At 39.3% G+C, this 25,510-nt stretch overlaps 1 protein-coding gene across 5 annotated transcripts in view; it reads left to right on the forward strand.

Annotated features, from left to right (window-relative positions):
- The first annotated feature begins 4,023 nt into the window (after window positions 1–4,023).
- LOC131085776 (neurabin-1-like) overlaps window positions 4,024–25,510 on the forward strand; it is a 41,217-nt gene continuing 19,730 nt past the window's right edge. For 2 of the 5 annotated variants that reach the window (XM_058028247.1, XM_058028252.1), the window contains exons 1-9: window positions 4,211–4,296; window positions 4,819–6,657; window positions 18,491–18,623; window positions 18,994–19,114; window positions 19,627–19,731; window positions 19,911–20,031; window positions 20,474–20,620; window positions 22,373–22,426; window positions 24,203–24,432. In XM_058028247.1, the coding sequence (XP_057884230.1) occupies window positions 5,074–6,657; window positions 18,491–18,623; window positions 18,994–19,114; window positions 19,627–19,731; window positions 19,911–20,031; window positions 20,474–20,620; window positions 22,373–22,426; window positions 24,203–24,432 (2,495 nt within the window). In that variant the 5' untranslated portion in view covers window positions 4,211–4,296; window positions 4,819–5,073. Of the gene's footprint in view, window positions 4,126–4,210; window positions 4,297–4,587; window positions 4,660–4,818; window positions 6,658–18,490; window positions 18,624–18,993; window positions 19,115–19,626; window positions 19,732–19,910; window positions 20,032–20,473; window positions 20,621–22,372; window positions 22,427–24,202; window positions 24,433–25,510 lie in introns of those variants that run through there. The other 3 variants (XM_058028248.1, XM_058028249.1, XM_058028251.1) reach the window with 3 other exon arrangements.

A 25,510-nucleotide genomic window follows, 5' to 3' on the forward strand; every position in this document is an offset into this window, starting at 1 on the left:
CTATGACTCTATGAGAGAACAGCAAAGAAAATACTGATTTATTAAATTTAATCCAGCAAGGTAGACACTGCTGTATAAGTCACCAGAAAGGCCCCTCTCTGGAGCTGTGCATGATAGGTATGTTGGGGAATGAGAGAGGGCAGCCCTTCTTTGCTGGAGCTCTTTCTAAAAGTCCATTTCATATCCTATGTTTAAAGTTTGCTGTGACATATATACTACTGCAATGAGAGAGAATCAGGCAAGCTGAAGACTTGAGTCCTGAATATCGATATCTTGTTTATTCACTGCTCCACTAGGATAGTTACCTGCACTAAAAATAAATCTTACTAAGGTTTGCACTGATAGTGATTTTTTTCTAGATCAGAGTGCTAGTTATAGGATATATATTAGATAATTGGACTATAAAATAAAGCATCCACCAGTAAGCACAGCTCTATCCAAAGGGCTTTTTCTATATAACTTGGCTCAGCTGACCACAGAGTGGGAGAATGGGAGAATGGGAGAGTCTCAGGAGTCACAACAGCAGGAGAAGACAAGAATAAAGCTGCAGGATTAGCTGTGAGTTATTTCAGCTTGAACCACTGCATTTGTTTTACCTGTGCTTCTGGAATGTGTTGGGGAGCAGGTGAGGAAAGAGAATCAAAACCTGCAGTAGGCACTGATTCACCCAAACCAGTGTGCCTGCACTCACACTTTGCACACTACTCACACCCACTCACACTCTTGCACACCCACTCACACTCACACTCTTGCACACTACTCACACTCATGCACACTCGCTCACACTCTTGCACACTCACACTTGCACATTCACTCACACTACTCACACTCAAACCACTGTGCCTTATTAAAATAAATATTAAACATGTATGTCATCATACACAATCTTGAAGAACAACACAAGGATGTCTCAGGCTTTCTTCATGGCATGCAGTAATTGTCACATTAGCCAGCACAATTTGGATGAAACTGAGTCAAATTTAATTAGCTCTTCTTTAAAGCATTTCTTCACCCACAACACTTGTAGTCTTTAGGATCCTGCTGCACAATTGTAATGCTGTACACAAATTGCTGTTAGGAGAACCCCATTTGAGATCTGCCCAAGTTTACCATCACATTCTGTAACTCTTACCACAGTGGTGCTCTGATTTTTGTTTGTCACTTTCTTCTAGGGTATCTTTGCATCCTTTTTCACGGATGACATGCTGGCTGGTCCAGCCCTTAACCCTGGGAAATGTCTTTCATGGATTTGACCATATTTTGATGTTGAGCTTTTTTCCGGCAGATTTTTGTTCCATATGTGTCTGCAGTCATTGCTGCATTGCCTTTACCAAATTACTTGAATCTCTTCAGCTGCTCTGAAACTTTTTGCTCCTTCTTTATTGATCAAATTTTATTGACCATTAAATACAGTTTTGGGTTTTAGTTCTACTTTATTTTAGTGAAGAAGTGCTACAAAGCAATGAATGTAAAATGCTATTTTATTATTTTAGTTTTGTGTTTAACATAAGTAGTCTTCTGCAATTACAGCTTGCTTTTTTAATTCTGATAATTGAAATAACAAAATTACCTGCCAGACTTACAGAAGGTGCTCTATTTCAAATTCAAAATTGCTGTTTGAATTATACTGAATATGACTGAAATACTTCAAGAACATTTTAATTGTTCCTTAATGACAGAAAATTATTTTCCTAAAATAATCTTCTAATCTTCATTACCATCACAGCTTCATATACAGCAACACTTTGTTTCCCCAAGAAGACTTTGTGCTGCCAAGCTTCCCATTCAAATACCTTTCTTTTTCTTAAGCTTAGGTAACAAAATGTAGATGCTTCTTTCTCAGTGCAAACCATTTGCTTACTCACCGTTATTTCATCATCATTCAAGGAAAGTGCCACAGACTGAATGTGTAAGATACTCTTCCCAGGTTTTATTGCAGTTATTCACTATGATGAAATCACAAACTACGTCACCTTCCCAGACTTATTGCTCAAAATCCAGAGGTCTTTATCTTGAATCCTTCCCACCTTTTTAATAATTGTTTCAATAAAGAAATCTATTCTTTCTTTCACATTCACATTCCACTCATCTTGAATGCAATTCAGTCTTTCTCACTAGAAAACCCAGAAAGCTGACCTAGATAAATATTGTCCTTCCTAAGCAGAACAGCTAGGTAAAATAACCTGTATATTTTCCTAATTAGGATGTGAAATCATGAAGAAATAGGAGTCCTTTGATGCAATTAAATCTGTTTTCAGGATTTCTAATTACAATTCCTGCTTTCTCATTTGTGGGAGAGTTCAAAACACAAGAGTACCTTCCTGCTCCAATCTCTTTAAGCCAGCACCCAGTACAAAGGCCACGGGCTCTCCTGAGCGTGGTTCAGAGCTGCTTTGGGCTTTGTTTTTATGTTGTTCCTGAACTCTTGCCGTTTTTCCTTTGAATAGTCTCCTATACACTGCCAGGTTCCCTGATCAGAATGCAGAATGTTCTCTGCCCACAATGCTTAAACTGCTGAGCAACCTTGCACATACCTTTGGTTTGTGAAAAAAAAACATTTGCTTAGTAGCTTCTTGTAGACTATTTATTGAAAGATGGTGGTTAAGCTTTGCAATTTCAACCCAACCTACAAATGGTATATGAAGGACCACCTCTGTAGCATGCAGGAGATCGCCTCTGCATATTCTTGATAAGGCCTACATATTCAAAATATGAAACATTTGTTGCTCTTACAGTGAAACTGCATTAAAATTTTACTCAAAATGGTGTTACCAAGTGTATGTAAGACTGCTAATGGCAGACTTTGGTGAAATTCCACTGCCCTTGTAATGTTTGAAAAGACAGAAGAAAGCCTGAACAATGTTGTCTCTGTTTTGGAAAGACTGTTATATCAATAATAAGATTTATTTTATTGTAAAATCATTATTAGGGTCATTTGAAACTGCATCATAGATTTTAGATCAAGCTGTGAAATATCATAATATAGATGTTAGATCAAGCTTGTGACTCCAAGTTAAGCCAAAGTCAATTAGGATGTCTGGGAGAATGTATAAATTTCACCATAGACTTGAGTAATAAACCAGTGAAGCTTTTTTTTTTTCCTCAAGGAGCTAAGTATTTAGTCTTCTAAATAACTGTTACACAATTTGCTGTCAGGTGCCAACAACAGTTGCCATGTAATTGGTAACTACCAGTACTCTTCTTCTGTGCTCTTCTATTAATTTTGTGTGAGCTTTATTCATATGGAAGGAACTGCAATCGAAATTAAACAGTCGTCCAAATCCAGTCTTCGATAAATAGGTTGAAGCCAGTGCTTTTATTTGGGCTAAGAAACGAGAGAACTGAACGTATGGAACACTGCTTTCTAAACTGCGGTTATTACTGCCTGGGGCTATCAATGATGAGCAAGAGTTTCCCGGCCTTGGGGAGCTGCAGTGCCTTCCCGCCCGGGGAGCGTGCGGGGGAGCCCCGCGGGCTCAGCCCCGTTCCTGCGCGGACACGTCAGGCTGTCCCGGGGCAGCAGGTGGATCCTCCTGTGCTCTGACACCGACCTGCTCGGGAGCGGCTAACACCGACTCGATTTTTGAAAGGAAGAGGGGGAAAAGGAAAGGTTTGGCACTGTTGTTCTTCAACTGTCCGAGCCTCGGTCGCGGCAGCTGTCGCTCTCCGCGCCGCGCTGGCCGCCCGGGTTTGAAAGTAGCGCGCAGCATCACGGCAGCTCGGCGCTCGCCTTTCTCCAGCGTCCCTCGCCCCACTGTCTCCAGCTCCCCCGACGGAGGCACCGGTGAGCGCTCGGGGCCCACCGACGCTGCCCCGCGCCGGCTCGCCTCGCCGACATTGTATCACCCGAAACCCGTATCCCGCCATGGCGTGGTATATCCCGGCGCGGGAGGCGCTTCCCTCGGGCCGGTCGCGCCCGCCGCCCCCAGCCCGTCTCTTCCGTGGCGCTGAGAGCGGAGCAGGGGCGCGCCCGCCGCTCCCTCTCTTTGTGTGCGAGCGAGGCAGGGAGCGCGCGCGGGCGGGCCCGAGACACAGCGCGGAGGAGGGCGCGGAGCGGCGTGAGGCCGGGGAGCGGCGCGGGCGGGCAGGCGGCGGTTCTGAGCGCGCCGCGGGGGCGGGAGGAAGGTGGAGTGAGGAGAGCGGGGCGGCGGCAGGGCGGAGGGGGGTGGGAGGGAAGCAGAAAGAGAGAGAGGAAAGGCGGGCGGCTGTGGCGGCGGATAATGATGGCGTGGTGTGTGCGGCCGCTGGGCGGCTGGGAACGCTGAGGCCAAGGAGGCGCAGGACCCCCGCCCCCAGGTAGGCTGGCTCGGAAAGTTTGGGGCGAGGTACCGGGGCGGCTCCGCTGCGCACCCCGCAGGCCCCGCGGCGCAAAGCGCCACCACGGGGAAGCCCCAACTTGGGGCCGAAACTTGTGGCTTCCCCCGTTGCGGGCGGCGCGGGGAGCCCGGGCCCCTCCGTCCTGCCCCGCCGCGGTGCGGGCGCGCGGTCCGGCCCGGGCCCGGCCTCCCCCGGGCGGCAGGAAGGGCTGGCGCTGCCCTCCCCCGCCGCCGCCCGAGCCGGCCTGGCCTGGCCCAGCCCGGGACGGCCCTTAGCGGAGGGGCGGCAGCCGGAGGTTGCGGGGGGGCCGCCTGCCGCCGCATCCCCCGCCAGAGCCGTCAGGTCGGTGCGCGGGGAGCAGCTGGGTCCGCGCGTCCCGGCCGACACAATGGGCTTTATCCCGCAGAGAGGTCTTGGGCTGCGATTCCCAGCCCGAGTTTTGGATTCGTGTCACACGCCGGCGAGGCCCCGAGTTAATGGAAACTCTCTGTCTCTCTGCAGATGGCTTTCCGGATCCCGCGATCCGCGCTGGGGATAACTCCCGATGTGGCCATTCACGCGCTTTGATTTCTTTCTCTCCACGTAGCGTCCCCTGCGCTCCATTTCAATGCGAGCAGGGAGGCTGACTGAGTGAAAGGCTGCTTTTGGGATCTTCTCTGGGATATACACTGCCTGGTGTTGGAGGGTGGAAGCTTTGTGCTAGGGAATCGTTCTTCCCATTCTTCTTAAGGAGTGGAGGGAGCTTCCTCTTCAACAATGATGAAAACCGAAGGCAAGGGGGAGAGGACTTTAAGAAGCGCTTCTCCACACCGAAATGCTTACAAATCTGATTTCCATGCTATCAAATGCTCTTTTGATGGTGTAAACAATCCTGACAACGCTTCCAACAAAACAGGCTTGCATCAGAAGCTGAGCACCTCTTCCAATGGAGGGGGAAGTGACCCGCACAGTCGAGGCAGAGCTGCCACTTACGGTAACAGAGTACACAAGATCAAAAATATGTTTCTGCAAATGGGAAGCTCTTGTGAAAGCAATCCACCGGCTGATACTAAACGGGCCACGGCAGCAGAGTATGGATCTTCTCCAGGTAGTCCATCTTTTCTCATTGTCCAAAAAAATAATCTTCTTAATACAAGTACCAGCCCCAGTGGCAGTCCTGTGGATTCAACGTCTGTGTCTTCTTCTGCTGACAAAGTCATCCGTAGCAACGATGAGGCAGACTTGGACAAAGTAGCCCTGGCAGAAAAATTTTCAGAGACCAGGAAGCTCTTCGAGAGAAATATAAAACAACGGAGCTCAGTGGACAGATATTCCCCCAGCAAATGTGAAAGAAGTGAAGATAAGAGGAGACATGGTTCAGCTTCTGATTGCATCAATGTGGTGGATCACTTCAGTTTTAATACAGAAGCAAGTCCTCCAGTTGTACTGGAGAAGGCTGAAAATCAAAGTAATGAGGAGTTGAAGCAGCAACATACTAACAGTGGTTCCAAATCTTCCTTCCTGAATGCAGGGCCCATTTCTAGGAGGCTGGAAAGCTTTCTGGGTGACAGTGATACTGAAGAATGCAAAGAAACTTCCAAAAATGATAGTTCTCCAAGTCAGGACCCTTTGAGAGGCCAGCAGACTTTGAATTCATCTGCTATTGCTGAAGGATGTCGGGAGAAAGGTGCATTCCCCAGAGCGCCTGAGACCTGCAGAGATGAGCCGAGCAAGGCACTGGGAAAAGACAAAAGAGAGCAACTGGTACTTGAGAGAAGCCCGTGGAATATGGGCAGTATGCCTGCTCAGGAGGCTCAGCAGATGTCAGATAGTGTTTGCTCCTGGGTTTCTCCCACAGAGGTGACTTGCACAGAGCTGGTTGCACAAGATGAAACCTCAGGGCATGAAAAAAAAGGTTTGGAGAAAGATCACGTTGATGAAGAGAATCAGAAGCTCACATGTGATCTACAGGAAGGGAAGAGAAGTAACTATGCCTTGGAAGTGGTAGAAGAGTTTATGGATGGCAGCAAGACCAGATGGGAAGAAGGAGATGGGATGTCTGTAAGAGATGGTCCAGCTCCACAAGTACAGGATGTTCTAGAGCAGGAAGAGGGTACTGAAGAAGAGGAGCAAGTGTTAGAAAAGCAAAGTGAGGACTTCAGTGATTTTGGAATAGAGAATGCAGCTTTTGATGATGACAGGGACACAGAGCCAGAAAACCAAGAGCCTGAAGGCAGAGAAATTTTGGAGGGAGAGGAGGACTATATGTATGACAGCGAATATGAGGAGTTTCCTGGACTTTCTGAAGAGGAAGATCCAGCGCCAGACCGAAAAGTTAAGTTCTCAACAGCTCCTATCAAAGTAAGTACATTTGAGTTTTCTTTTTTCTTTTTAAATTGTTTTGCAGTCAGAAATACTCAGAAAATAAATTTTGAGTGTTTTGTGGGTTTTTTTTTAGGTTCTAAAAGCATTTAAGAAGTGTAGGTTTATAGCTTTTTTTCAACACTAAGTATGAGAGAAGTTACCACTTCAGAAAACTCATTAGTCAGTCTCAAGAGATTTCTTAATTACAGCTGCTTCATAAGATAGTGTAGTGAAGCACATGAGATCTTACTTGCTGGACTTTTTCAGCAGCAGATACAAACACCTTGACCTTTAATACTTTAATTTTTTTAGAATTGAGGCATTGTGTTAGGAATTATTATTTTCAGTTTTCCTTTTGGCACAAAAGTTAAAAAAAAAAATCCAAACAACCCTCCCCCCCGAAAACTTTGATATTCAACTTCAGACTTGTTTATAGAATGAACTATAAGAAAATATCAAATGACTGGTTCTTGTATTTTAAGATTCTAGAATTCTCTCCAATAATAATCATATATATGTTGTTTGGATCTAATACTGATAAGGTGAATAAGCCGTAGGAGTGTTAACTTGATTATTTTGGAGTTATGAAGTTGCAGAAGTCAAAGTTATAGAGCAGACTGCCTAATGAGGAGTAGTGTAAGTTCTAACTTGAACAAATTAAAAAGACTTATGTGTCTGATCTTCCTCCACCAAAAATACCCACAAAATAAGTTGCTCCACAACTCAAGCTATGTTCACCCATAGTCTCTTTCCAGACTTGAATAATTCTAGTCTCTGTTAAACTTTGGAAGGAGAATTGGAAGACATGGACCAGGGTAGAATGGGGGACTGTACAGACTTTCCTCAGAATGCTTCTCTTCTACTATCACATGACTGAAAGAAATAACTTTTAATAAACAGCTTTTACATTTTGTTCTTAGAGTCAGGACTCATTTTACTGATCAGAGGGATGTAAAAATTCTCTTGACTCTTGAACTTCCCACAGCACAGAGCTGTAATTTCCCAGTTTGCTAACACACACTAGTGCTGTACCCAAAAAGATGTTTTGATCGTGGCAAAAAAATTAGGCAAAATGTGAGTTTTGTTGCGTGTGGGTTTTTTTGTAGTCTCTCCATAGACAAGCTGACTTTATATGGCTTTCTTCTAGTTGATGTTGCTTTAGTGGTGACCTGGAGCAGTGAAGGGGAGAGTGCTGCTATTGAAAACTGCATAATGAGTCTGGTTGGGGCTGGGAGAGAGCCAGAGGGGCATCAGTCCATTTCTACATGCATTTGTGCACTCAGTATCTGAGCAAAGTGCCGAGTAGAGTCTACTGTAAATGTGTTAAGTGACTTCCTGCTGTAGGCAGGGTTTTCCTGATCATTGCTGATTTCCTACTGCAGCAGCGGCCCTTAACAGACTTCTGCCTTCTTTGCTGTGCCTATGCCAGACATAATTGAGAGCCCCGGTAGAAATCTCAGTGCTAACTGTGATGGTAGCTCTTGTGTAGACAAAACTCAGAATTTGGTAACAAGCACTGCTCAATTATAGCTGCTTGTCTGAAAGCTACGGGAAGCAACCTGTCTCAGATGATCATTTACACAATCAAGAGATGAATGGTTAGAAGCAACTGGTAGCGGTTTCCTATGAAAAATAACAGTTCTTGCCAGAATGCCCCACTTGGATTGGCAGAATAAACTGTACTTAATAGCAATAGCGTTATTGAGATACTTTTTAAGGCCCTTAAATTGAAGCTTGTGATACTTGCCTTCCTTTATCCCCTTTCAGTGAAACTTGACTGTATCTTTCCTACATTGGGTATAGGGATCTCTTTCTGTGGGTCATTTTCAATAGGTTTTCCCTCTTTGTTCCTTTTGCCTAGGCAATGATTTCTGTTCCCATGTCTGCCTTTTTGCTTCATGTTTCTATTATAATTAATGGGAATAAGTCCTGGTTATATGGTTTTTGGGATTTGTATTCTATAAAACAAAGAATTCCAGCTTTTTATGCCTACCCAGAACTTTCTTCAATTCTGTATTTTTAATATCTCAATAACCTTTTAGAAAATCCTAGTTTTACCTTACAGAAGGAAATCTCTCCATCTTTCTTCATAGATGGTGCATCTTAAATTGGAAGAGAGAAAAATATCTCATTGGTAGCTAAAAGATTATTCCTGGTCCCTACCGCAGCTTTGAGCTGTGCCATAGTGAGAAATGTATCCTAGTAGCTTCTTCTTTCAGCTTTATTTAGACAAATAAGTTTGACTAAAATGTGAGTGCCATTTTCAGACATTTGTAGCCACTAGAGAAGGTCTGTGATTCTTCTCCTCACAGATGTTCCTGAGAGAGGCCAGTCTGTCCTTGCATTCTTGCTGCTTTCATTCTGAATCTCTAGTGATGACAAAGAAACCATCTGTGTCTCTTGCAGTTACTGTTTAGCAGGTATCTGGTAGAGGTGAAGAATTCAAAATGTTCAGAGTGTATTGGGCAAGAAAAAGCACATTCTCAGATCTGCAGCATTCTGCAGTGAGGGAGCCTTGACCGTTGAATTTGAAACCTGCAAAAGGGAGTTTGGATATGTCTGTCAGTAATGGATAGAACTTAAGACATCTTAAAAACAGCATTTATACTGCTGCAACAAAGAGAACTTTATTAATATTTCTGTTTCAAAGCTTCTAGTCATTAGTAATATTGGCAAGTTCATTGGGTAAAAGAAGGAGACTGTGGAGCTCCCAGGGGTAGCTAACACTGTTAGCACTGCAGCTGACCTGTGGTGGAGGTCTGTAATTGTTGACATCTGTAGCAGGGCTTGGGAACATAATTTGATCTGATAATTTCAGGAAAGATGGAACAGAATTACACAATACTCTGTTGTTTTGTGTTGTCCTGTGCCTGTGAAAGCAAGCACAGATGAGACTTTTTAAGTGTTTAAATTCCATAGAAGCTATTGATAAACGATATATGGGATTTTTTTGCTTGCTGTGAGTGACCAGACTCTCTTAAGTCCTGCTGCTGTTTGATCTTTCCAGACCCTGGGGAACATTTTATCTCGGTTCTTGTTTTCCTGAAGTAGTTTAGAGAGTGATACAATACAGTTATTAGCAGAACTTTGCAGCCTGGGTTTGTGTTATGGTACATGAGCAATTTTTAGTCTCTTGTTGCCACATATGAAGCCAGTAAGGAATGTAAAGCACACTTGCAGTCCAAGGTATTTGCAAGGGAACTGAATTTGCCTTTGTGTTGAAGTTTTCTGAGTGAACTGTGTAAACAATCAGCATTACACACAAGGCAAATAACATCAGGTAATTCTTCTGTCATCCCTTTATATTTCATTTTGCCTTTGTAATGTAGATGTTAACTTGCTGTCAGTTATGAGATTACCTTGAAAGGCTTTAATTAACATAAATGTAATGACTGAGTGCCTTTTGATGTTTGTAATTTTGAAACTTTCTGTTTGGAAAACAAATGCTTGTTTTCAAATTGATTTCTTGAGATGTTTTCACCTCTGACTGTGTCAAACAAACTTTGTCCTCCAAGCACAGTGACTAACTTCTGAAATGATTTATGATCCTTAGAAATTCTGTAGCTCAGGTAAGCTGAAAAGATAGTACAGCTGCTGCTGCTGTTTGCTTCTGTTTACTTATCAGTGTTATCTAGTTTATGTTGCATGGGAGTGTCTGTTCCCAGCTTTTTGTGAATAGTAATATATTTTGAGCTGGTTTAGTCAAGAAAGCCGTTCAAAAAAGTAAACAGAACAAACCCCGAACCTTATAAAGATATTACTTTTATATTTGTCACAGCTGAGCATAAATTTGCTTCATAAGGAAACTGCAAGCAGTTTCACAGTCTGTGTGTTGTCCTAACCAGTCTAGTTTCAGCTGCTTCTGTGAGAACATGGGAATCCTTCCTAGTATTGCCATTTGTCTTGCACATCACAGTAAAGCTGTTCTATGTATAGCTGGGCACAAATGGTGCTGGTGTTCAGCCTTTCCTATTCTTCAACGTTTTTTGTACAAAACTGCTTACTGTGGAAGTTAATGAAGAACTAAGTGAAGATAACCCTTGAATTAGATTTTGACAGCATGCCTGCAAGTGCTTTTAGAAGATGCACTTTTAGGACATGCACAGATTTTCTAGGTCAGTGTGCAGACTGGTGTTTTAACACAATGTTGCAGTGTGGTGCTTCAGCTTCATACAGCCTCTGAGTTTGGAACTGTTTGTTCGAGTACTTACAGTGTCCTACACAACGCGGGGTACAAAATGCACTGCCTGGTTGAAGGTACCCAAACCCTGAGTTCCTTCAGGAATTAGAGAATTGATGGCTGGTCAATTGTCAGCCATTGCTCAAGCACTTCTGTAAAGCACTTCTGTGGCACTAAGAAACAAGTATGTGATGTGGGTGAGGGTTGATGAAGGAAAACAGATTTGATTTGAGACCAGATTTAAACAGAATTGGCTTATATGTGGGAATAAATATTTTGTTTCTTGACAGAAATAATGTGTCTTTCCATACTACTTTGTGTGGGATCTTTTCCAATGACAATTTGCTTGTTTAAAGTTATAGATTTTAATTGTTTTGAAGCTCCATTTCTTAACATTATGACATTTGTAATGTAACATGAAACCAACTTCTCTTCATATTTTCATCTCAATCTCTCCACGGTGCTTTTCAGTGATTTTTCACAAAAAATAATTCTATTTTGTTTTGTCTGCATCTGACAGTATGGCATTCCTGCAACTTAACAGTATGAGAGATTAAAAATATGGGTAATAACTGGAGGAAGAAGGTATATATTTTCACACACATTTGAAATTTTTTGTTGTTTTGGGGGTTTTTTTTGAGAAAATATAGTCTTTAAACCTTTATTGAAAGTTCAGTTTTCATACAAGTAAAATCTTTCTTAAGTTAAATGGTTATTAAGCCTAAATGCATTTAATTCTTCCCATAGGTTTACCTGTGTTACACAGTTCTGTGTTGAATCTTTCTGGTGCCTTTATGGTCCTTGTTTTTTGATGCTGTGATGGTTGTTCAGCTGGAACAAAGCTGTTTCAACTCAAGCTGTCTTTGGCTTTTTTCTTTTTTTAAACCAAACATCTTCTCGTTTGATTTTTAGTAAATGTTTGATATGTAATGTTTACAATAGTAGATTGATTTGGCATTTCAGGAGTCTTTGGATGAGAGTCCTGTGCCAGGACATGAGGCTGTAGATCAGAAATCTGAATTGGAACAGAAAAAGTAAAGAATTTCTTTTTGTATCCTGGCTCACTGCTGGAGCAGCTGGACTCTCTACATTAATATCTCAGTGTATTTCCAACTGAATTATTCTGCAGATGCAGTTAGACAACATACCAACTGACCTGCTTAATGTATTTGATTATGCTAGAAAACTATATATATATATATATTTATAGAGTGTTGAGGTAATGGAGATCAGGTGAGGTTATCACCTGCCTGTCCCCACTCTCCTTTCAGTCCATCCAGCTTCGAACTTCCAGAAGTTTCACCTGGATTTATTAGGAAGGAGAGAGGGGTTTTAAAAGGTACTTTTAAAGTACTGATTGGTTTGTTTGGAAAATTAGCACTTGTATCAGAGGTGCATATTCATGGCCTCACTGATGACAGGGCTACAGCTTTTGTTTAAGTTACGTGTTCTTTTTGGCTTAATGCTAGCTGATCACTACATATTCCCTGCCAGCATTTCCAGCCTGCACTGTTTTACTTTGTCAGAACAGCTGTGGGGAACAGGAGGGAGAAAAGGAGGTGAATATGAGGCACTTGAGGGTTTCATGGGAGATGATTAGAAGAAACACTGAGGAGGTGGTGGGGATCAGCAAAGATAAGCAGATTTATAGGAGACAAGTTCAGTAGATCAACAGTTGAAGTGCTGAAAGATTCAGTGTTTTTTCATGATGATTAGTGTTGTTACTATGTGAGAATACATTTCCTAGCCAGGTAAAAAATGAACCAGAAGTAGCTGAAACTTTTTGCAGTTTACCTCTGGAGAGAAATAAATTTAAAAAAAAATTATCGCCTTTCCATATAATTCTAACAAAAAGAAAAGTGAACACTAAGAAGGACGTCAGTAAAAAGATCCTTACTTTCATCTTATCTGAGTACATATTTTGTAATCCTGAAATCATGAGGATTGTGCAGAGGTTTTTACAGGGTTCTTATATTTTTATTTAGTAGGAAAGTATTATGCAATATGTCAGATATCCTATTTTTCAGACATTTTCTTTCATCACCCTCTAATATGACTTGGCATAGTGAATTGACCCTTCTTTTTAGAGCTGGGGTATTGATCATTGCTAATGGTAGTATTAATGCAGATTGGTTAATTGTATTAATGCAGATTAGTTAATTGAGTTGATCTGGTACCCCCGATGACAGGGTTATTTTGTTGTTTCTTCCTAAGGACTTTAAAATACAGGTGGACTATTTTTGTGTCCACTGTTATTCTTTTGAAGTTCCCCACAGTGATTTGCTTGCTGTTTCAATTTGGTCAGGCCAAGATTTTTGTTTTGGTGAATACCAAATAGATACATGTGTATCTGTGTGCATCACCAGGGGTAAACTGTTGGTACCAAGGCACCTGTGAAATTCACAGAGGTTTGTCATTGAGTCACTCTCTTTATACACATACCTAGCTTTCAGAAGCTAATTTTTTTTGTGTGTGCTTCCTTTTATGTGGTATTTTGAACAGTTTTTGTTCTTATGGACATATGCTACTTATTTTGGAGCCTTTCAGTCTCTTTGTCAGTCAGAGAGCATAGCCACCTCAAGTTGAGTTGCTGGAGGAGTACAGCCAGGCCAGAGCAGAGCTCTTCTGCAGATGGGGATCATGGATCATCAACTTCTCTGAATACCTGAAATGAAATAAAATCAGTGCTCTGAATCTGAATGGATGCTTTTCTTTGTCTTCAATATTTCTTCCACTGGGATTGAAAAATTAAATGCTGAAAGTGAATGTTTCTCCTTCTCAAGTAGCTAGCATAACCTGACTGAAATAGATGCCATTATTGACTGTCTTGTTCTTTAGCAGGCTACAGTGTTTTATCTCCTGCAGTGAAAAACAGAACTAAAGAATAAATTTTACTGTTTTATTGAGAATTAAGTAGAGACTGAGACTGGTAAAAAACTGGTTTATTTATGATAACATTGTCCATATGAAATTGTTTGCATTGTAGATGTAAAGCTAGATTGCACTTTTGTCTTTATGTAAACTGACTTGGTTGGGGTTTTTGATGAAGTCATACCAGGCTGCAGTACCAAGGACATGAGTGTGCAAAGCCTGCCTGTCTACCTGGTTAGTAACAGAAATTGCTGTCTTGAGTGTAATTGTTTATAATATCGACCTTTAACAGTTACCAGCCATTCTGAAAACTTTTTGAAGAGTAAAGGTGTGAGTATTTAAAAAGTCAAATTAAACACAATATTTCTCTTTGCTGCTTCTATGGTTGTATAGCCTGAATTGAGTTAGATCAGATATAGGCAATTTTTACTTAAAATATAGAAAGTAGTGCTAATGAAATATTAACCACATAGCTTTTGGAAGTAGAGGGAAGAATAGGATAGCAGTAGCAAGATGTCTACTTGAACAGAAGAGAGATATGGTAAGAGTAAAAAGTAAAGTGTACATTAGGCTTCAGTCCTACTTCAGTGCTGCTATTTCAAATGATTATTCATGGGCACTTCACATTTCGCCAGGCATCACAAAGGCCTCAGTTTGGAAAGCTGAAACTGTTTGCTATTGGGTAATTTTCCCTGAGCTTTAACTCATGTTTTGAATGTTGGCTTTATGGAGTGTCAGTAAACAGGCACATTCAAATGAGGGCAGGTGAGGCAGGGCTGTGGTCCTGGCTGGGTGTGCTCCAGGCAGGGATCAGGAACACTCCAGGGCCTCTCTCAGATGTTCAGGGGTGCTGTAACTGCCCGTGCAGGTGTTGTGAGTCTTCCCAGCAAATGCTGCAGGATTACATGAGAACTTTAACATGATGTGGATGTTGCTTCCATTCTAATTATTTGGAGGCCCTTCCGGGCAGTTCCTGATTTCCTAATCTGACTGTTTAATTGCTTTTGTAATGTTCTGCTTTGCATTAGGCACAAACAAATCTATATACTAGAAATGAATGTTGGAGTGGAGGTCTTTGTGATTTTTTTTAGATTTTTTGAACTTTCTTGCAAGCATATGGTAAATTAGTGTTTGCCTTCTAACTAATTAATATTCTTCTAAAAGTAACATATTTAATAGACATTCTTCTGTGCTGTTAAGAGTTTGAAGCATGTGAAGGTCATGGTTGTTTTTCTGTGATAGTGCTATTTTCTGTGTTGGCACTAAGATGATACAAGAAATTTTTGGTTCTGTAATAATTACAGGAACTGAACAGCAGGGTCTTTTAGACAGGCTCTGTTGGTGTTTTTTGGGTGCGGGTCTTGTCTTGAGGATAAGCACCTTCATAAAATATGCAAACCAAGTTTTGCATCTTCACACCAGATTTTTCTGGTGTGAAGAATGTAGCTAGTTTTCTCTCCAGATAAATATATATGCCGTTCGAGCACTAAGTATGTTTGAAAACTTACCATTATGCGTTTAAAACAGTTCAATTCAAATAATTCTTAAAAATTCAGCCTTCTATCAGAACTTTCTTTGATTCAAGTTAATTGTATTCATTCTGAAGGAAAAAGGTTTTAAGTGAAAAAAACCAACCTTTTCAGCATTTTGCCATTCATTAACTTGACAGGATCCAAAAATTATTAATGTTAGGGTAACATCCTGGATATATAACAAGCTATGGGAAAAGGCTTGTGAAATTCACATGGTTTTCATGTGAAATTCACCTGTTTTCCCTGTGTTGAGCCAATAATTTGTGTTGGCTAAAAAATATATTTTAAAAATACCAGTTGCGGTACTAATAATTTTTAAATCTCTAGCTTGCAGTGGTTTCTGAATAGTAAGATTAGAATTTCTTTTGTCTGTAATGCATTTGATTCAGTGACTAAACCCTGCCAGACACAGTGTAGGGATGAACATGTTTAGCTTTCTCATCAGTCTTCTAAACTGTGAACTTACATTATTTATTATCCACATTTAAATGTTACTTTTGCTACTTGGCAAGAACAACTTGCTGACCAGTTCTGTATTTTCTGTATTAATAGCAACATTTTTTTTCTCTCTCATAAAAGATGAACACAATGTTATGATTCCATGTGTACACAATAAAATTTCTGTATTATACCCTTGACTCTTCAGTCATAGATTTTGTAGTGTGCTTTTACTTTTCTTTCTGTTTTTCCAGTGTTTGGCTTCTGGTTATAAGTTTTACTTTTCTTCTGTTCTTTGTAAATTAATGTTTTTCCTCAAAATTATTTTTCTGAAATTTGGAGAGGGGTGTGTTGTTCTTACTATTTGGAAGTAGGTCTGTTTTCTTTTAATTGTGAGGTTATGGTTTTAAGAACATTACCCAAATGTTCTCATACAGTTGTCAACTGTCACTTTAAGATAAAAGTATGAATTCTTTCTCTTAGTAAATTACACAGAATTTATTTCAAGTAGGCTTTTCTTAGAAAGGTAATATGCATAAATATTAGGATTCTTCATTTGCATAAATATGTTTATGCCATTATTTTATTAATAGCAATGATAAACGGCACTGGAATTTAAGTGACCCCTAGTTTTAAATTCTATTATCCGCTTCTGGTAGATGAACAATTCCTATCATCAATTTTGCATAAAAATGAGCAAATTCCATAAGATTCTAAAGTACAATTCTGTTAGTTTTAAATTGGAAAAGTGATAAATCATTTTTAGAAGTTCCAGAGATATTTTAATGCTGGTGCCCAAGGCTTGCAGTGTACATAATGCTGTTGTTACAGTGCAACTTTGCTTTCCCAAATTTCTAGCACTTTATAGTGTTGTGCAAGCAGCCAGTTATCCCTGTGGTAATGTCATTTTTCAGTAGATAGTAATTATTTGCATAATGTTCTGCTCTCTTAGACCACTGAGTTGTAAAGCACTAAGGAAATACAGTTGTCACTGTCTCCAAAATTAACTACTGCCATTCTCCACATTTTGCTCAACCATTTGATAGTTGAGATATCTTTTTTATATTGTAGTCATACTGTTAATGCTAGATTATATGTGTATGAATTTTTATGGGGGTTTTTTTTTCATGCCTTGGTATTTGATTTGCCCTCAAGAACTCAGATCTTCTCAATAACAAGTTATCATTTGTCCACTCATGTGCTTCCTTTTTATTATTAGTTTAAAATTAATCTTATTATAATTTGACTGTTTTTGGAGATGCTGCTTTTTCTGTTGGAATGAAAAATAAAACTAGGCCAGTCTTCTTCCAAAGGATGAATAATGCTACATTAAATGCTTCTGCTGCATATCCTATTTAGTGATTTGGGGGCTGAGGAGGGTGATTAATTTAAAGAACTTGGCCACTTTTTTCTGATAGTGGTAGAATAAGACCATTTAGATGGTTTTCTTTGTCTGTTTTGCAGATTTTTTCTGTAAAGCTCATGGAAGACATGCTGTAAGTGTGACCCTTGCTGTCTTTCTGTGTCCAGTTGTTGCCTACTGGTATCTGTATGAAAGTCACAATGAGTTTATTTATTGACCTTTATGCAAGACTTAGGAATAACAGCTTCTAAGGAAGGTTCTTTCATTGTGGAAGGCATAAGATTTCTGAGAGTGGGTTTCTTCCTTCCCTTTCAGCCAAGTGGATCTAACCTTTCTTGATGGACTGGCCATGCCATGTGTCTGGAGTAGGTGTTTTGCAGGTTTGGGAAGAGTTTGTGAACTGATGTCAAGTTGTAGTCTGAAGGTGATGGCAGTAGGCTCCTCACAGGAAATACTGAATTATATTGGTTGCATTTTGATAATCTGTTTCAATGACCATTTTTCAGTGTCTGAAGCTACTGCTCTGCAGAGCTAAAGCTGTATACTAGTGAATGTAAATTCACAGGGAAAATGTTCATTACAGCTAATGCTGTGATATTTCCATGATTCAGTTACCTGTTTAGGTAGTCTCAGCAGAAAATACAACAGTTGCTAAAATACAGTAAACCAGTGTGAATGAACTTCATGTCAGTGCTGCATGTTCTTGATTAGGGAGATGACTGCTGCAGCAGCAATGAGTGCTTTTTTGTCTTACAGTGGTGGTGGATAAAATACTTAGTGCCTGCAAAACATTTAGCAGATAAACCTTAATTTTTAAGATAAATGAGGGTGTGATATTTTTCCTTTTTTTTCCTAACTTCTTAATTTAAATGCAATTAATGAACATGCTGATATGTCTGTTATATATAGTTAATTCTTCCTTCTAGATTTCTGTCTTAATTTGTGTTGTTTGTTTATCTTTTATTTTTAACAATTCAGAAACTCGGCTGGAGTGAATACTAAAAATAGTAATGTATGTAGCAAGGCATTTCCTTTTCCTGGGAAACTGTGTGATTCCCTTGCAAAATCAGAAAACTACATCTGTTTGAAACACTGCAATTGGCAGATGGTGTGGGGGGAGGGAAGAAGAGAGGAAGGATTTGGTGGAATGTAGTCCTAATAAAAAAAGTCACACGATATCAAAGAGGAGCTGACTGATTTCTTTTAACTCTTTGGTGTGTTTGCAAGATAAAATCTGTTCAAGTAATTGTTTTGAAACTTAAAATGTTACTTCTGTGCAAGCTGGAAACTGTGTGACAGCAGCAGTATTTATTAAATTGATGGTTGTTTAGAAAATGAGATCTCTGAAAATACCACTTTAATTTCCTTATGGATTGTCTTTCAATTTCATAATGTTTGAAAGGAGGTGAGAAGACATTAAAAAAAGTTTTCTGTTCCATTTCTTAGGTTTTCAGTACTTACTCAAATGAAGACTATGATAGACGTAATGAAGAAGTTGACCCTGTGGCAGCCTCAGCTGAGTATGAACTTGAGAAAAGGGTGGAAAAAATGGAAGTGTTTCCTGTGGAAATTGAAAAAGGTGCAAATCAAATCTTGAATATTTGCAGGAGATACTATGGGAACAAAAGATAAAACCATAGATGTATATTCCTGGAATTTAGGTCTTGAATTTTTGTATATGTGTCTGGGGTTAGATTTGTGGCAAGTTCTGGTGAATTTAGTGAGTGTTAAGTGCAGATTGTCATACTGAATTGAAGTTAGGAGGGCTACAGGCAAAAAGGCTTTAAGTAGTATTTACATATAGAATATATTCTATTTTTTTCTCTTTTTTAAAGTTAATTTCTATTATCTTTTGTGTAGAAAGACTTGGAATGCTTTGAAACAACTCAGTATTGCTAACTGTTACATCATATGTCATGCAACTAATGTTAGATTTTTGAATCCCTTAGGTGATAGGGGTTTGGGCATCAGTATCATTGGAATGGGAGTTGGTGCTGATCAGGGACTGGAAAAACTAGGTATTTTTGTAAAAACAATAACAGATGGTGGAGCTGCTCAGAGGGATGGACGGTGAGTTTTTCGTTGAATTGATTATGCTTTTTACAAATTTCCAACTGGGCCTAGTTGATTTCATTAGATATGCTGTATACTGTGAATAAAAGTACAAAAGCTGAATGCAGCTGAGTGATTATTACATTCCTGCTTTATGTTAAATTTTTAAAAATGAGTTTTTTATTATAGGACATTTTTGCTAAGTAACTGTAGATCTACTTGCAGCATATATATGTTCAAAATGAGCTCGTGTAGAAGTACCACAAAATGATTCATGTTGACACTCTGGAGCACTAATCACAGTTATAAATAATATAAAAAACATCGAGTCAAATACTGTGTAAATTTAAATTGTTGATTTGCATAGTAACAGAGGATGAGGAGACTATTTTTAAGCAATGAATTTCAGTGGAGTCAGAATTTATCATTGAAAATACTAGTGAGTTTTAGGTGATATTTGTCATGTCAAAAATGTTTCAAGCCAAAATACTATTGTTTACCTGATAGCTAAGCATTTATTTATTTTGCAGAATTCAAGTAAATGATCAGATTGTTGAGGTTGATGGCATAAGTCTAGTGGGAGTTACTCAGTTCTTTGCAGCCACTGTACTGAAGAACACCAAAGGCACTGTGAGGTATGTATGTTTTCTCTGAAATAATAGTTTCTTTTTGCCATTTTTCATTCATGGAGAATACAAAACCACAGTATGAAAATTTTGCAAAGATATTGTGAAGGCAACAGTGTAGCAAACTCATTTCCTAAGCATGTCTTAAATTTTTTTGGTGCAAGATAATTTGTTCTTTTTTCCTGTAGGTTCCTGATTGGGAGAGAGAAGCCAGGGGCTGAGAGTGAAGTAGCCCGTCTCATTAGTGAGACCTTAGAGCAAGAGCGGTGTCTGTACGAGCAGCACTATGCTCATGATGATACAGAGCAGGTAAACATTGCTCATGCTCTGCTAATGGGGCAAATGGTGGGGGTTAATCCAACTGAGGCAAAAAAGTACAACACAGGCAACTTGTTAAAAACAGGAAAATAAGCACTTCATACACTGCTGTTGTTAAGGCACATGGTTATTGCTTTATCACTAATCCAAAACACGCTTTTAACTGTCAGCTGTATGTGATCATTTTGTGCATGTCTTTCTTAACTCTCTTTTGTGGGACTTTGATGAAGGTGTTTGCAAGTCAACTTTACCATAGGTATAAGATGTGTATATATATACCATAGATATAGATATATACCATAGTTATATAGTAACTAGTCAAGAAAAGTTTTGCAGCTGGTAGGATTCTTTGATTGTGTGCTTTGGTTATTGCTACTACCTTAATGCAAAAGTGTTTGTGTTACAGAATGTCATGATTTTCTCATTTTGTCAGGATGATGACTATGATGATGAGGAGGAGGATACATATGAGTCACATTTACGTGGAAAATCTGTAGAAGTTTTTGATCTTCCTGAAAATGAAGATATTGGTTTACTACTGGATATGGATTCAGCAGAGTCTCTTCTTAAATTTAAAGAGGTGTTGTAGCAGTTTCTTAAATATTCTTTGTGATGCACTGGGGAGCATCTGAAGCTTGTAGGATTTGGATATAATCTCCTTCATGATCCCTCTTGTTGCTTTGGGGTTTTTTTCCCCAGGGTCACCAATAAATATCTCTGGTAAATGTCCATTGAAATATAGGTCTTCTATAATTTTTTATATCCAGTTTCCCTATGCATATTTACATTAAACAATCTTTTGATTTAAATTTGAAAAGCCCTTGGAAACGGGCGGTAGAACCCAGCCCCAGCTCGGTCCTTGTTGTCTGAGTATTGCATTAGATAAATAGGATGCTTTTCTTAGTTCTCCTGTGGCCCATTGGCTTGTGCTTGTGTTTGCTGCCCAGCAGAATGGCTTTAGCTGCAGAGGGCACGAGGGTTGTGCAAATATGCCTCTTCTGAATAGTCTCAAGTGTTGTTGTTAGATGTTTTTCAGGAAGACAGGAAATACATATCTAATTTCTTGGTTTAGTCCCTGCAGTCTTCTGAGATATCTGTGTACATAAAAGACTTGATTCTGTAGATAGGCATATTTTTGACTTGGAGAGTATTTTTATGGTGTGTTTTTTGGAAGGAATGGATTTGAAAACCCAGTAGGGCATTCCAGACTCTGAATCACAACTTAACATAATTGGAAATAGTACGGTTCTCTTTTCCCAGGGTTTTTATAAAGGAGCATATTTGCTTTATTCAGGGCTGTGGGATTTAGTCAGGGACTTAAATGGTACAGACTTTGGCATTTAGGAGTCCAGGCTTCTCTGGCAGATTTAAGTGCCTGTCATTTTCACTCTGTGAGGAGAAAAATGTACTGCAAAGAAACTGTTTTATCAGATGCTATTTGCTGCTACATCAGCTTATTTTTGTGTTGGTATTGGATTGGTATTTTGCAGATCTCCTAAGTTTGTTCTTGTTGCCATTGTCTCTGTCATTCCTCTTGTCATTGAGGAAGTAGAAATTGCAGGCTGCTGATCTCTAGAGAACATTCACAATTTTTCTAGGTTTGGAAGCATTGCAGCAAGCTGAAGCTTCTTAAGTGCTGTATTTACTTGGGATACAATTATAATCTCATGTAGAATCATTACTGTGCTGTTGCTGACATAATCTAAATGAAGAATAGTCATGGATTCACCAGTTTTAATTTGGGATCGGTGCAATGTGTCTTGACAAAAAGAAAATCCCTGCAGGGTTACAGATGGAAAGAGAGATATAAGGAACAATTAATACTTGTTAAAAAAATCTTTACATTTGGCTTAAGTGTAGTCTTTTTGATTTCTAATAATCCTATGAAGATTTGTGGTGTAAAAATACATGGCTTAATTTTAAAATAAAGCAAACACATTTATTTTTTAGTGCTGATTGTAAAAATATTTAGTACTGTTAAGTTTTTCCTTTTTTCTGTGTCCCAGTTGTCATCTTAAGTACATTGCTGCTTTTCATTACTCTGGCACATTGAAACCTTATCATAATCTTTTCAGCTTAATATATAGACAACAATGGGAGATTTTTAGGGTGGTTATATACTGGGGAACTTGTTTGAAGTTTGAGTAATTTTTAATTTTTTTTTAAATAAAAGCTCATGATGACTTCTCCTGTAAATGACAAGTAATTATGTTGACTTTATGCCACTCTAACAATGGTTTGGGGAAAAAGGGTATCAGGGAGAAATATTTAAAGCTAACATTTTCAAATGTAATTTTGTGTGTGCTCATACAGTTTTTTTCATCTGTTCCAGCTACAATTAAAACATGCAGTAACAATAGCTGAAGTGAATCAACTGAAGGAGAAAGTAAGTTTTCAAAGAATATAATTATTGGTAGGGTTTTTTGTTGGGTGGTTGGTTTGGGGGGGGTTTGTTTTGTTTTTGTGGCTGCTGATTTTACCAGGAATAGGCTGAATGCAAAAGGCAGCAATCAGTGTATGCCTCAGGTGCTCTCTACTTTATGCTGGACAGACATTTCTAAGCTGAAGAGCTATGCTCAAATTAAAAATAAAATAAAATAAATCAACCAAACAAATAAAGCCCCAAAAGTCACATAAAACAACTAGAAAAACCCCCCAAGTCTCCACTTTAAAAGGAACACTTCAGTATTACTTCTTAGAGTAGCTGAATACTGTGGAGAGCTGTATGAAACAGCTCATAAACACATAAACAAATATGAGAACATTAGCAGTGGTTTGAACTTGTCTTATTTGAGAATAGATTTGGTCAGACAATGGTTTGTGGCTGTCTTTCTGTTACCAGAAAGTTATTTCTGTTATCCTCTTTCCCTCCTCAAATTTCTGACCTGGTCTGGCAGAGTGTTTTTTTCCAGTAGTTTTGTTTGTTGCTGAAGATTGGTTCAATGCCTCTGCTTATTCTGAGAAAGTGTTTCTTTTTCTTTTTTGCTGCTTTTTCCACTGATGCAGATTTATACATGGCCTTTTTCTGAAAATACTGTGTGTGAGCAAGCAGCTTCATTTATTCCATTGCCCTTCTGTGTTGCCTTGCTCAGAAATGCATATCCTAGGACAAGCTGCAGCACATTGCTAGGAGCAGGTAGCAAGTGAAGAGGGCATAGTGCTTCAGGTTGCAGTTATTCTCAGTAGCAGTAACTATTGGGGTATTTCATGCACTCTGTAATTGTTGAGGCGAGGCAGACAAAGCTACTTATGACAGCTCCCTTTTTGATTTCTGACAGTGCTCCTCCTCTTTCTAGTATTTTTGGTATGTGCCCCAACTGGATTGCACAAAAGCTGTTAAAGATGTTGGTGTTAGTACAACTTACGACCCCATTTTTAAGTTCAAGAAATTCTTGGTCCTTTCAACATCCTTGTTCCATTGGCAGGTGATCTTAACTGGCTTAAAAAGCAGTGATTTATTTCCTCAGTGGAAGTGGTGTTCCCAAAGAAGGAGGCATGGGTATAAACTAAGCTGTATCTTGCTTGTTCACTCTTCCAAGGCCTGGAGAGCTTCACATGTTAACATACCTGTGTGTAATGTGGCTGCTGTCAAGCTGAAAGGTTGGCATCCCTTTCCCTTACTGAGGGAATATTTGGTGATTTTGGACATTAGCTCAAGAAAAGGAAACCCTGCACGTGCCATCATTGATTTGGAAGACCAGTGTCATATGAAGTTACCAGGGAAGATCAGCTGGTCGTGTTATCTTTATTCAAAAAGCTGTGGGTAACAAAGTAGTGGGACAGGGAGCTTGTCTTACACAGGTTAAAATTCTTTATCTGCAGTTGCCTTTGAAGGTATTCAAAGTAGGCCTCTCCAGAGATACTAAGTTCTGGTGAGATCTTGAGCAATATAAGCTAATAATACAGGTCTTGGTCATTTAATCTGTCTAGAATGATGCAGTACAAATGAGGAAGCAGTTAAAGACTCTTGGGTTTCAGTTCTTAACTTGATTAGATTAGCAAGGGTTGGAAGAGTTGATGTGATTACTTTAAAAGTTGTGTCCTGTTTTCATATTACTGATAAGTATGTAATCATTATTAGCTATTCTTTACATGTATCAGCAACTGTTTTTTTATTTAATCTTTTAGTTTAGATCAATTCATTAAGTATTAATCTTTTCAGTTAAAAGTTGTTGAAGCAGAAAAAAACGAATGGAAATTTAATCGAGCCCAACTGCAGCAAAACTTGGATGAAAGCAAAGAGAAAATTAAAAAGTTGGAGACCTACTGGTTAGAGGCACAAAATTTATGCAAAACAGTAAATGAGCGTCTTAAAGAGACTCAAGAACAATGTGATGCCCTTGAAAAGAAATACAACAAGGCCAAGAAATTGCTTAAAGACTACCAACAAAAGTAAGTACCCCAAAATGCTAGGTCTCTATGTATTGGTTGAATGTTTTGTGCAACTTGGGGAAAGCTGTCAGCAATACCTAGGGGAATAGGATTTGCTTGACATATTCTCTTTTTATTTATTAGAGTGCAGGGAAGAAGTGGGCTACAAATGCTGAATTATTCCATACCTTACATCACCAACTTCTGGAAAGGCTCTCTGAAAATCTTGCTGCTGATTTTGATTTATAGCTAAGGAAAAATTCTTTAATATTTCAATGACAACTATTAAAAACAAAACTTAGTTCAAAAGCTGTAATGCATATTTACTTTTTTGGAAGGACTTCGTGAAATTTGATATGAGGTGTTAGGCAATATCTTTTGCTCTTTGTGAAAAACCCTCAGCTTGGCTGACTTCAGTGTTCCAGATAGAATAGGCATCAAAGGATGTTTCATAATAGCCAGATACATGTGATTTAGTGTGAGTTAGTATATCTTGTAGGAGGAGTAAAAAGAATTTTGAGAGAAACTGAAAGTTTGGGGATATGTGTCTAGCCCACTGAAATGGCATCATGAACACAGTATCTTCAATCTGTTAAAGGATTTGGGTTTTTTAGTGGAGGTACTATTGTTTATTAGATACATCTGTGGGGGGCTACATCACTGTTATGTGGTAGTGTCTAATTGTTCTATGATCTTGTTTTATGAGGAGGTAATTGCAAAATATTTGTAGATGTGTCCTGATAATAGAGAACACAGCTGTTGCTTTTGGTAGTTGCTGTAAGTGTGTAATACTCTTGTTCCCAATTTCTCCACTTGCTACTTACTTTTAAAGGCAATTTATTATGATCTTTTGTTCTGTAGTCCACATCTAGAAATGTTACTTTTCACAGTACGTTTTTGTGCTGTTTGGTGAGCTTTTTAAAGGTCTCCTTTCCCCTCTCCTCCCAAGCTTATCCATATGGAAGTTCAAAAGTACGTGAAGATGACTGCTAACATGCTGCTTTCCATTCCCTTGCTGTTTAGCCAATCCCCATTACTTGTTTGATTATCCCTGAAGCTTTTGCATCTGTTGTAGATGTTTTATGCTTATTTTCTGGTT

The sequence above is a fragment of the Melospiza georgiana genome, chromosome 7 (assembly GCF_028018845.1).
Source record: "Melospiza georgiana isolate bMelGeo1 chromosome 7, bMelGeo1.pri, whole genome shotgun sequence".
Classification (NCBI taxonomy): domain Eukaryota; kingdom Metazoa; phylum Chordata; class Aves; order Passeriformes; family Passerellidae; genus Melospiza; species Melospiza georgiana.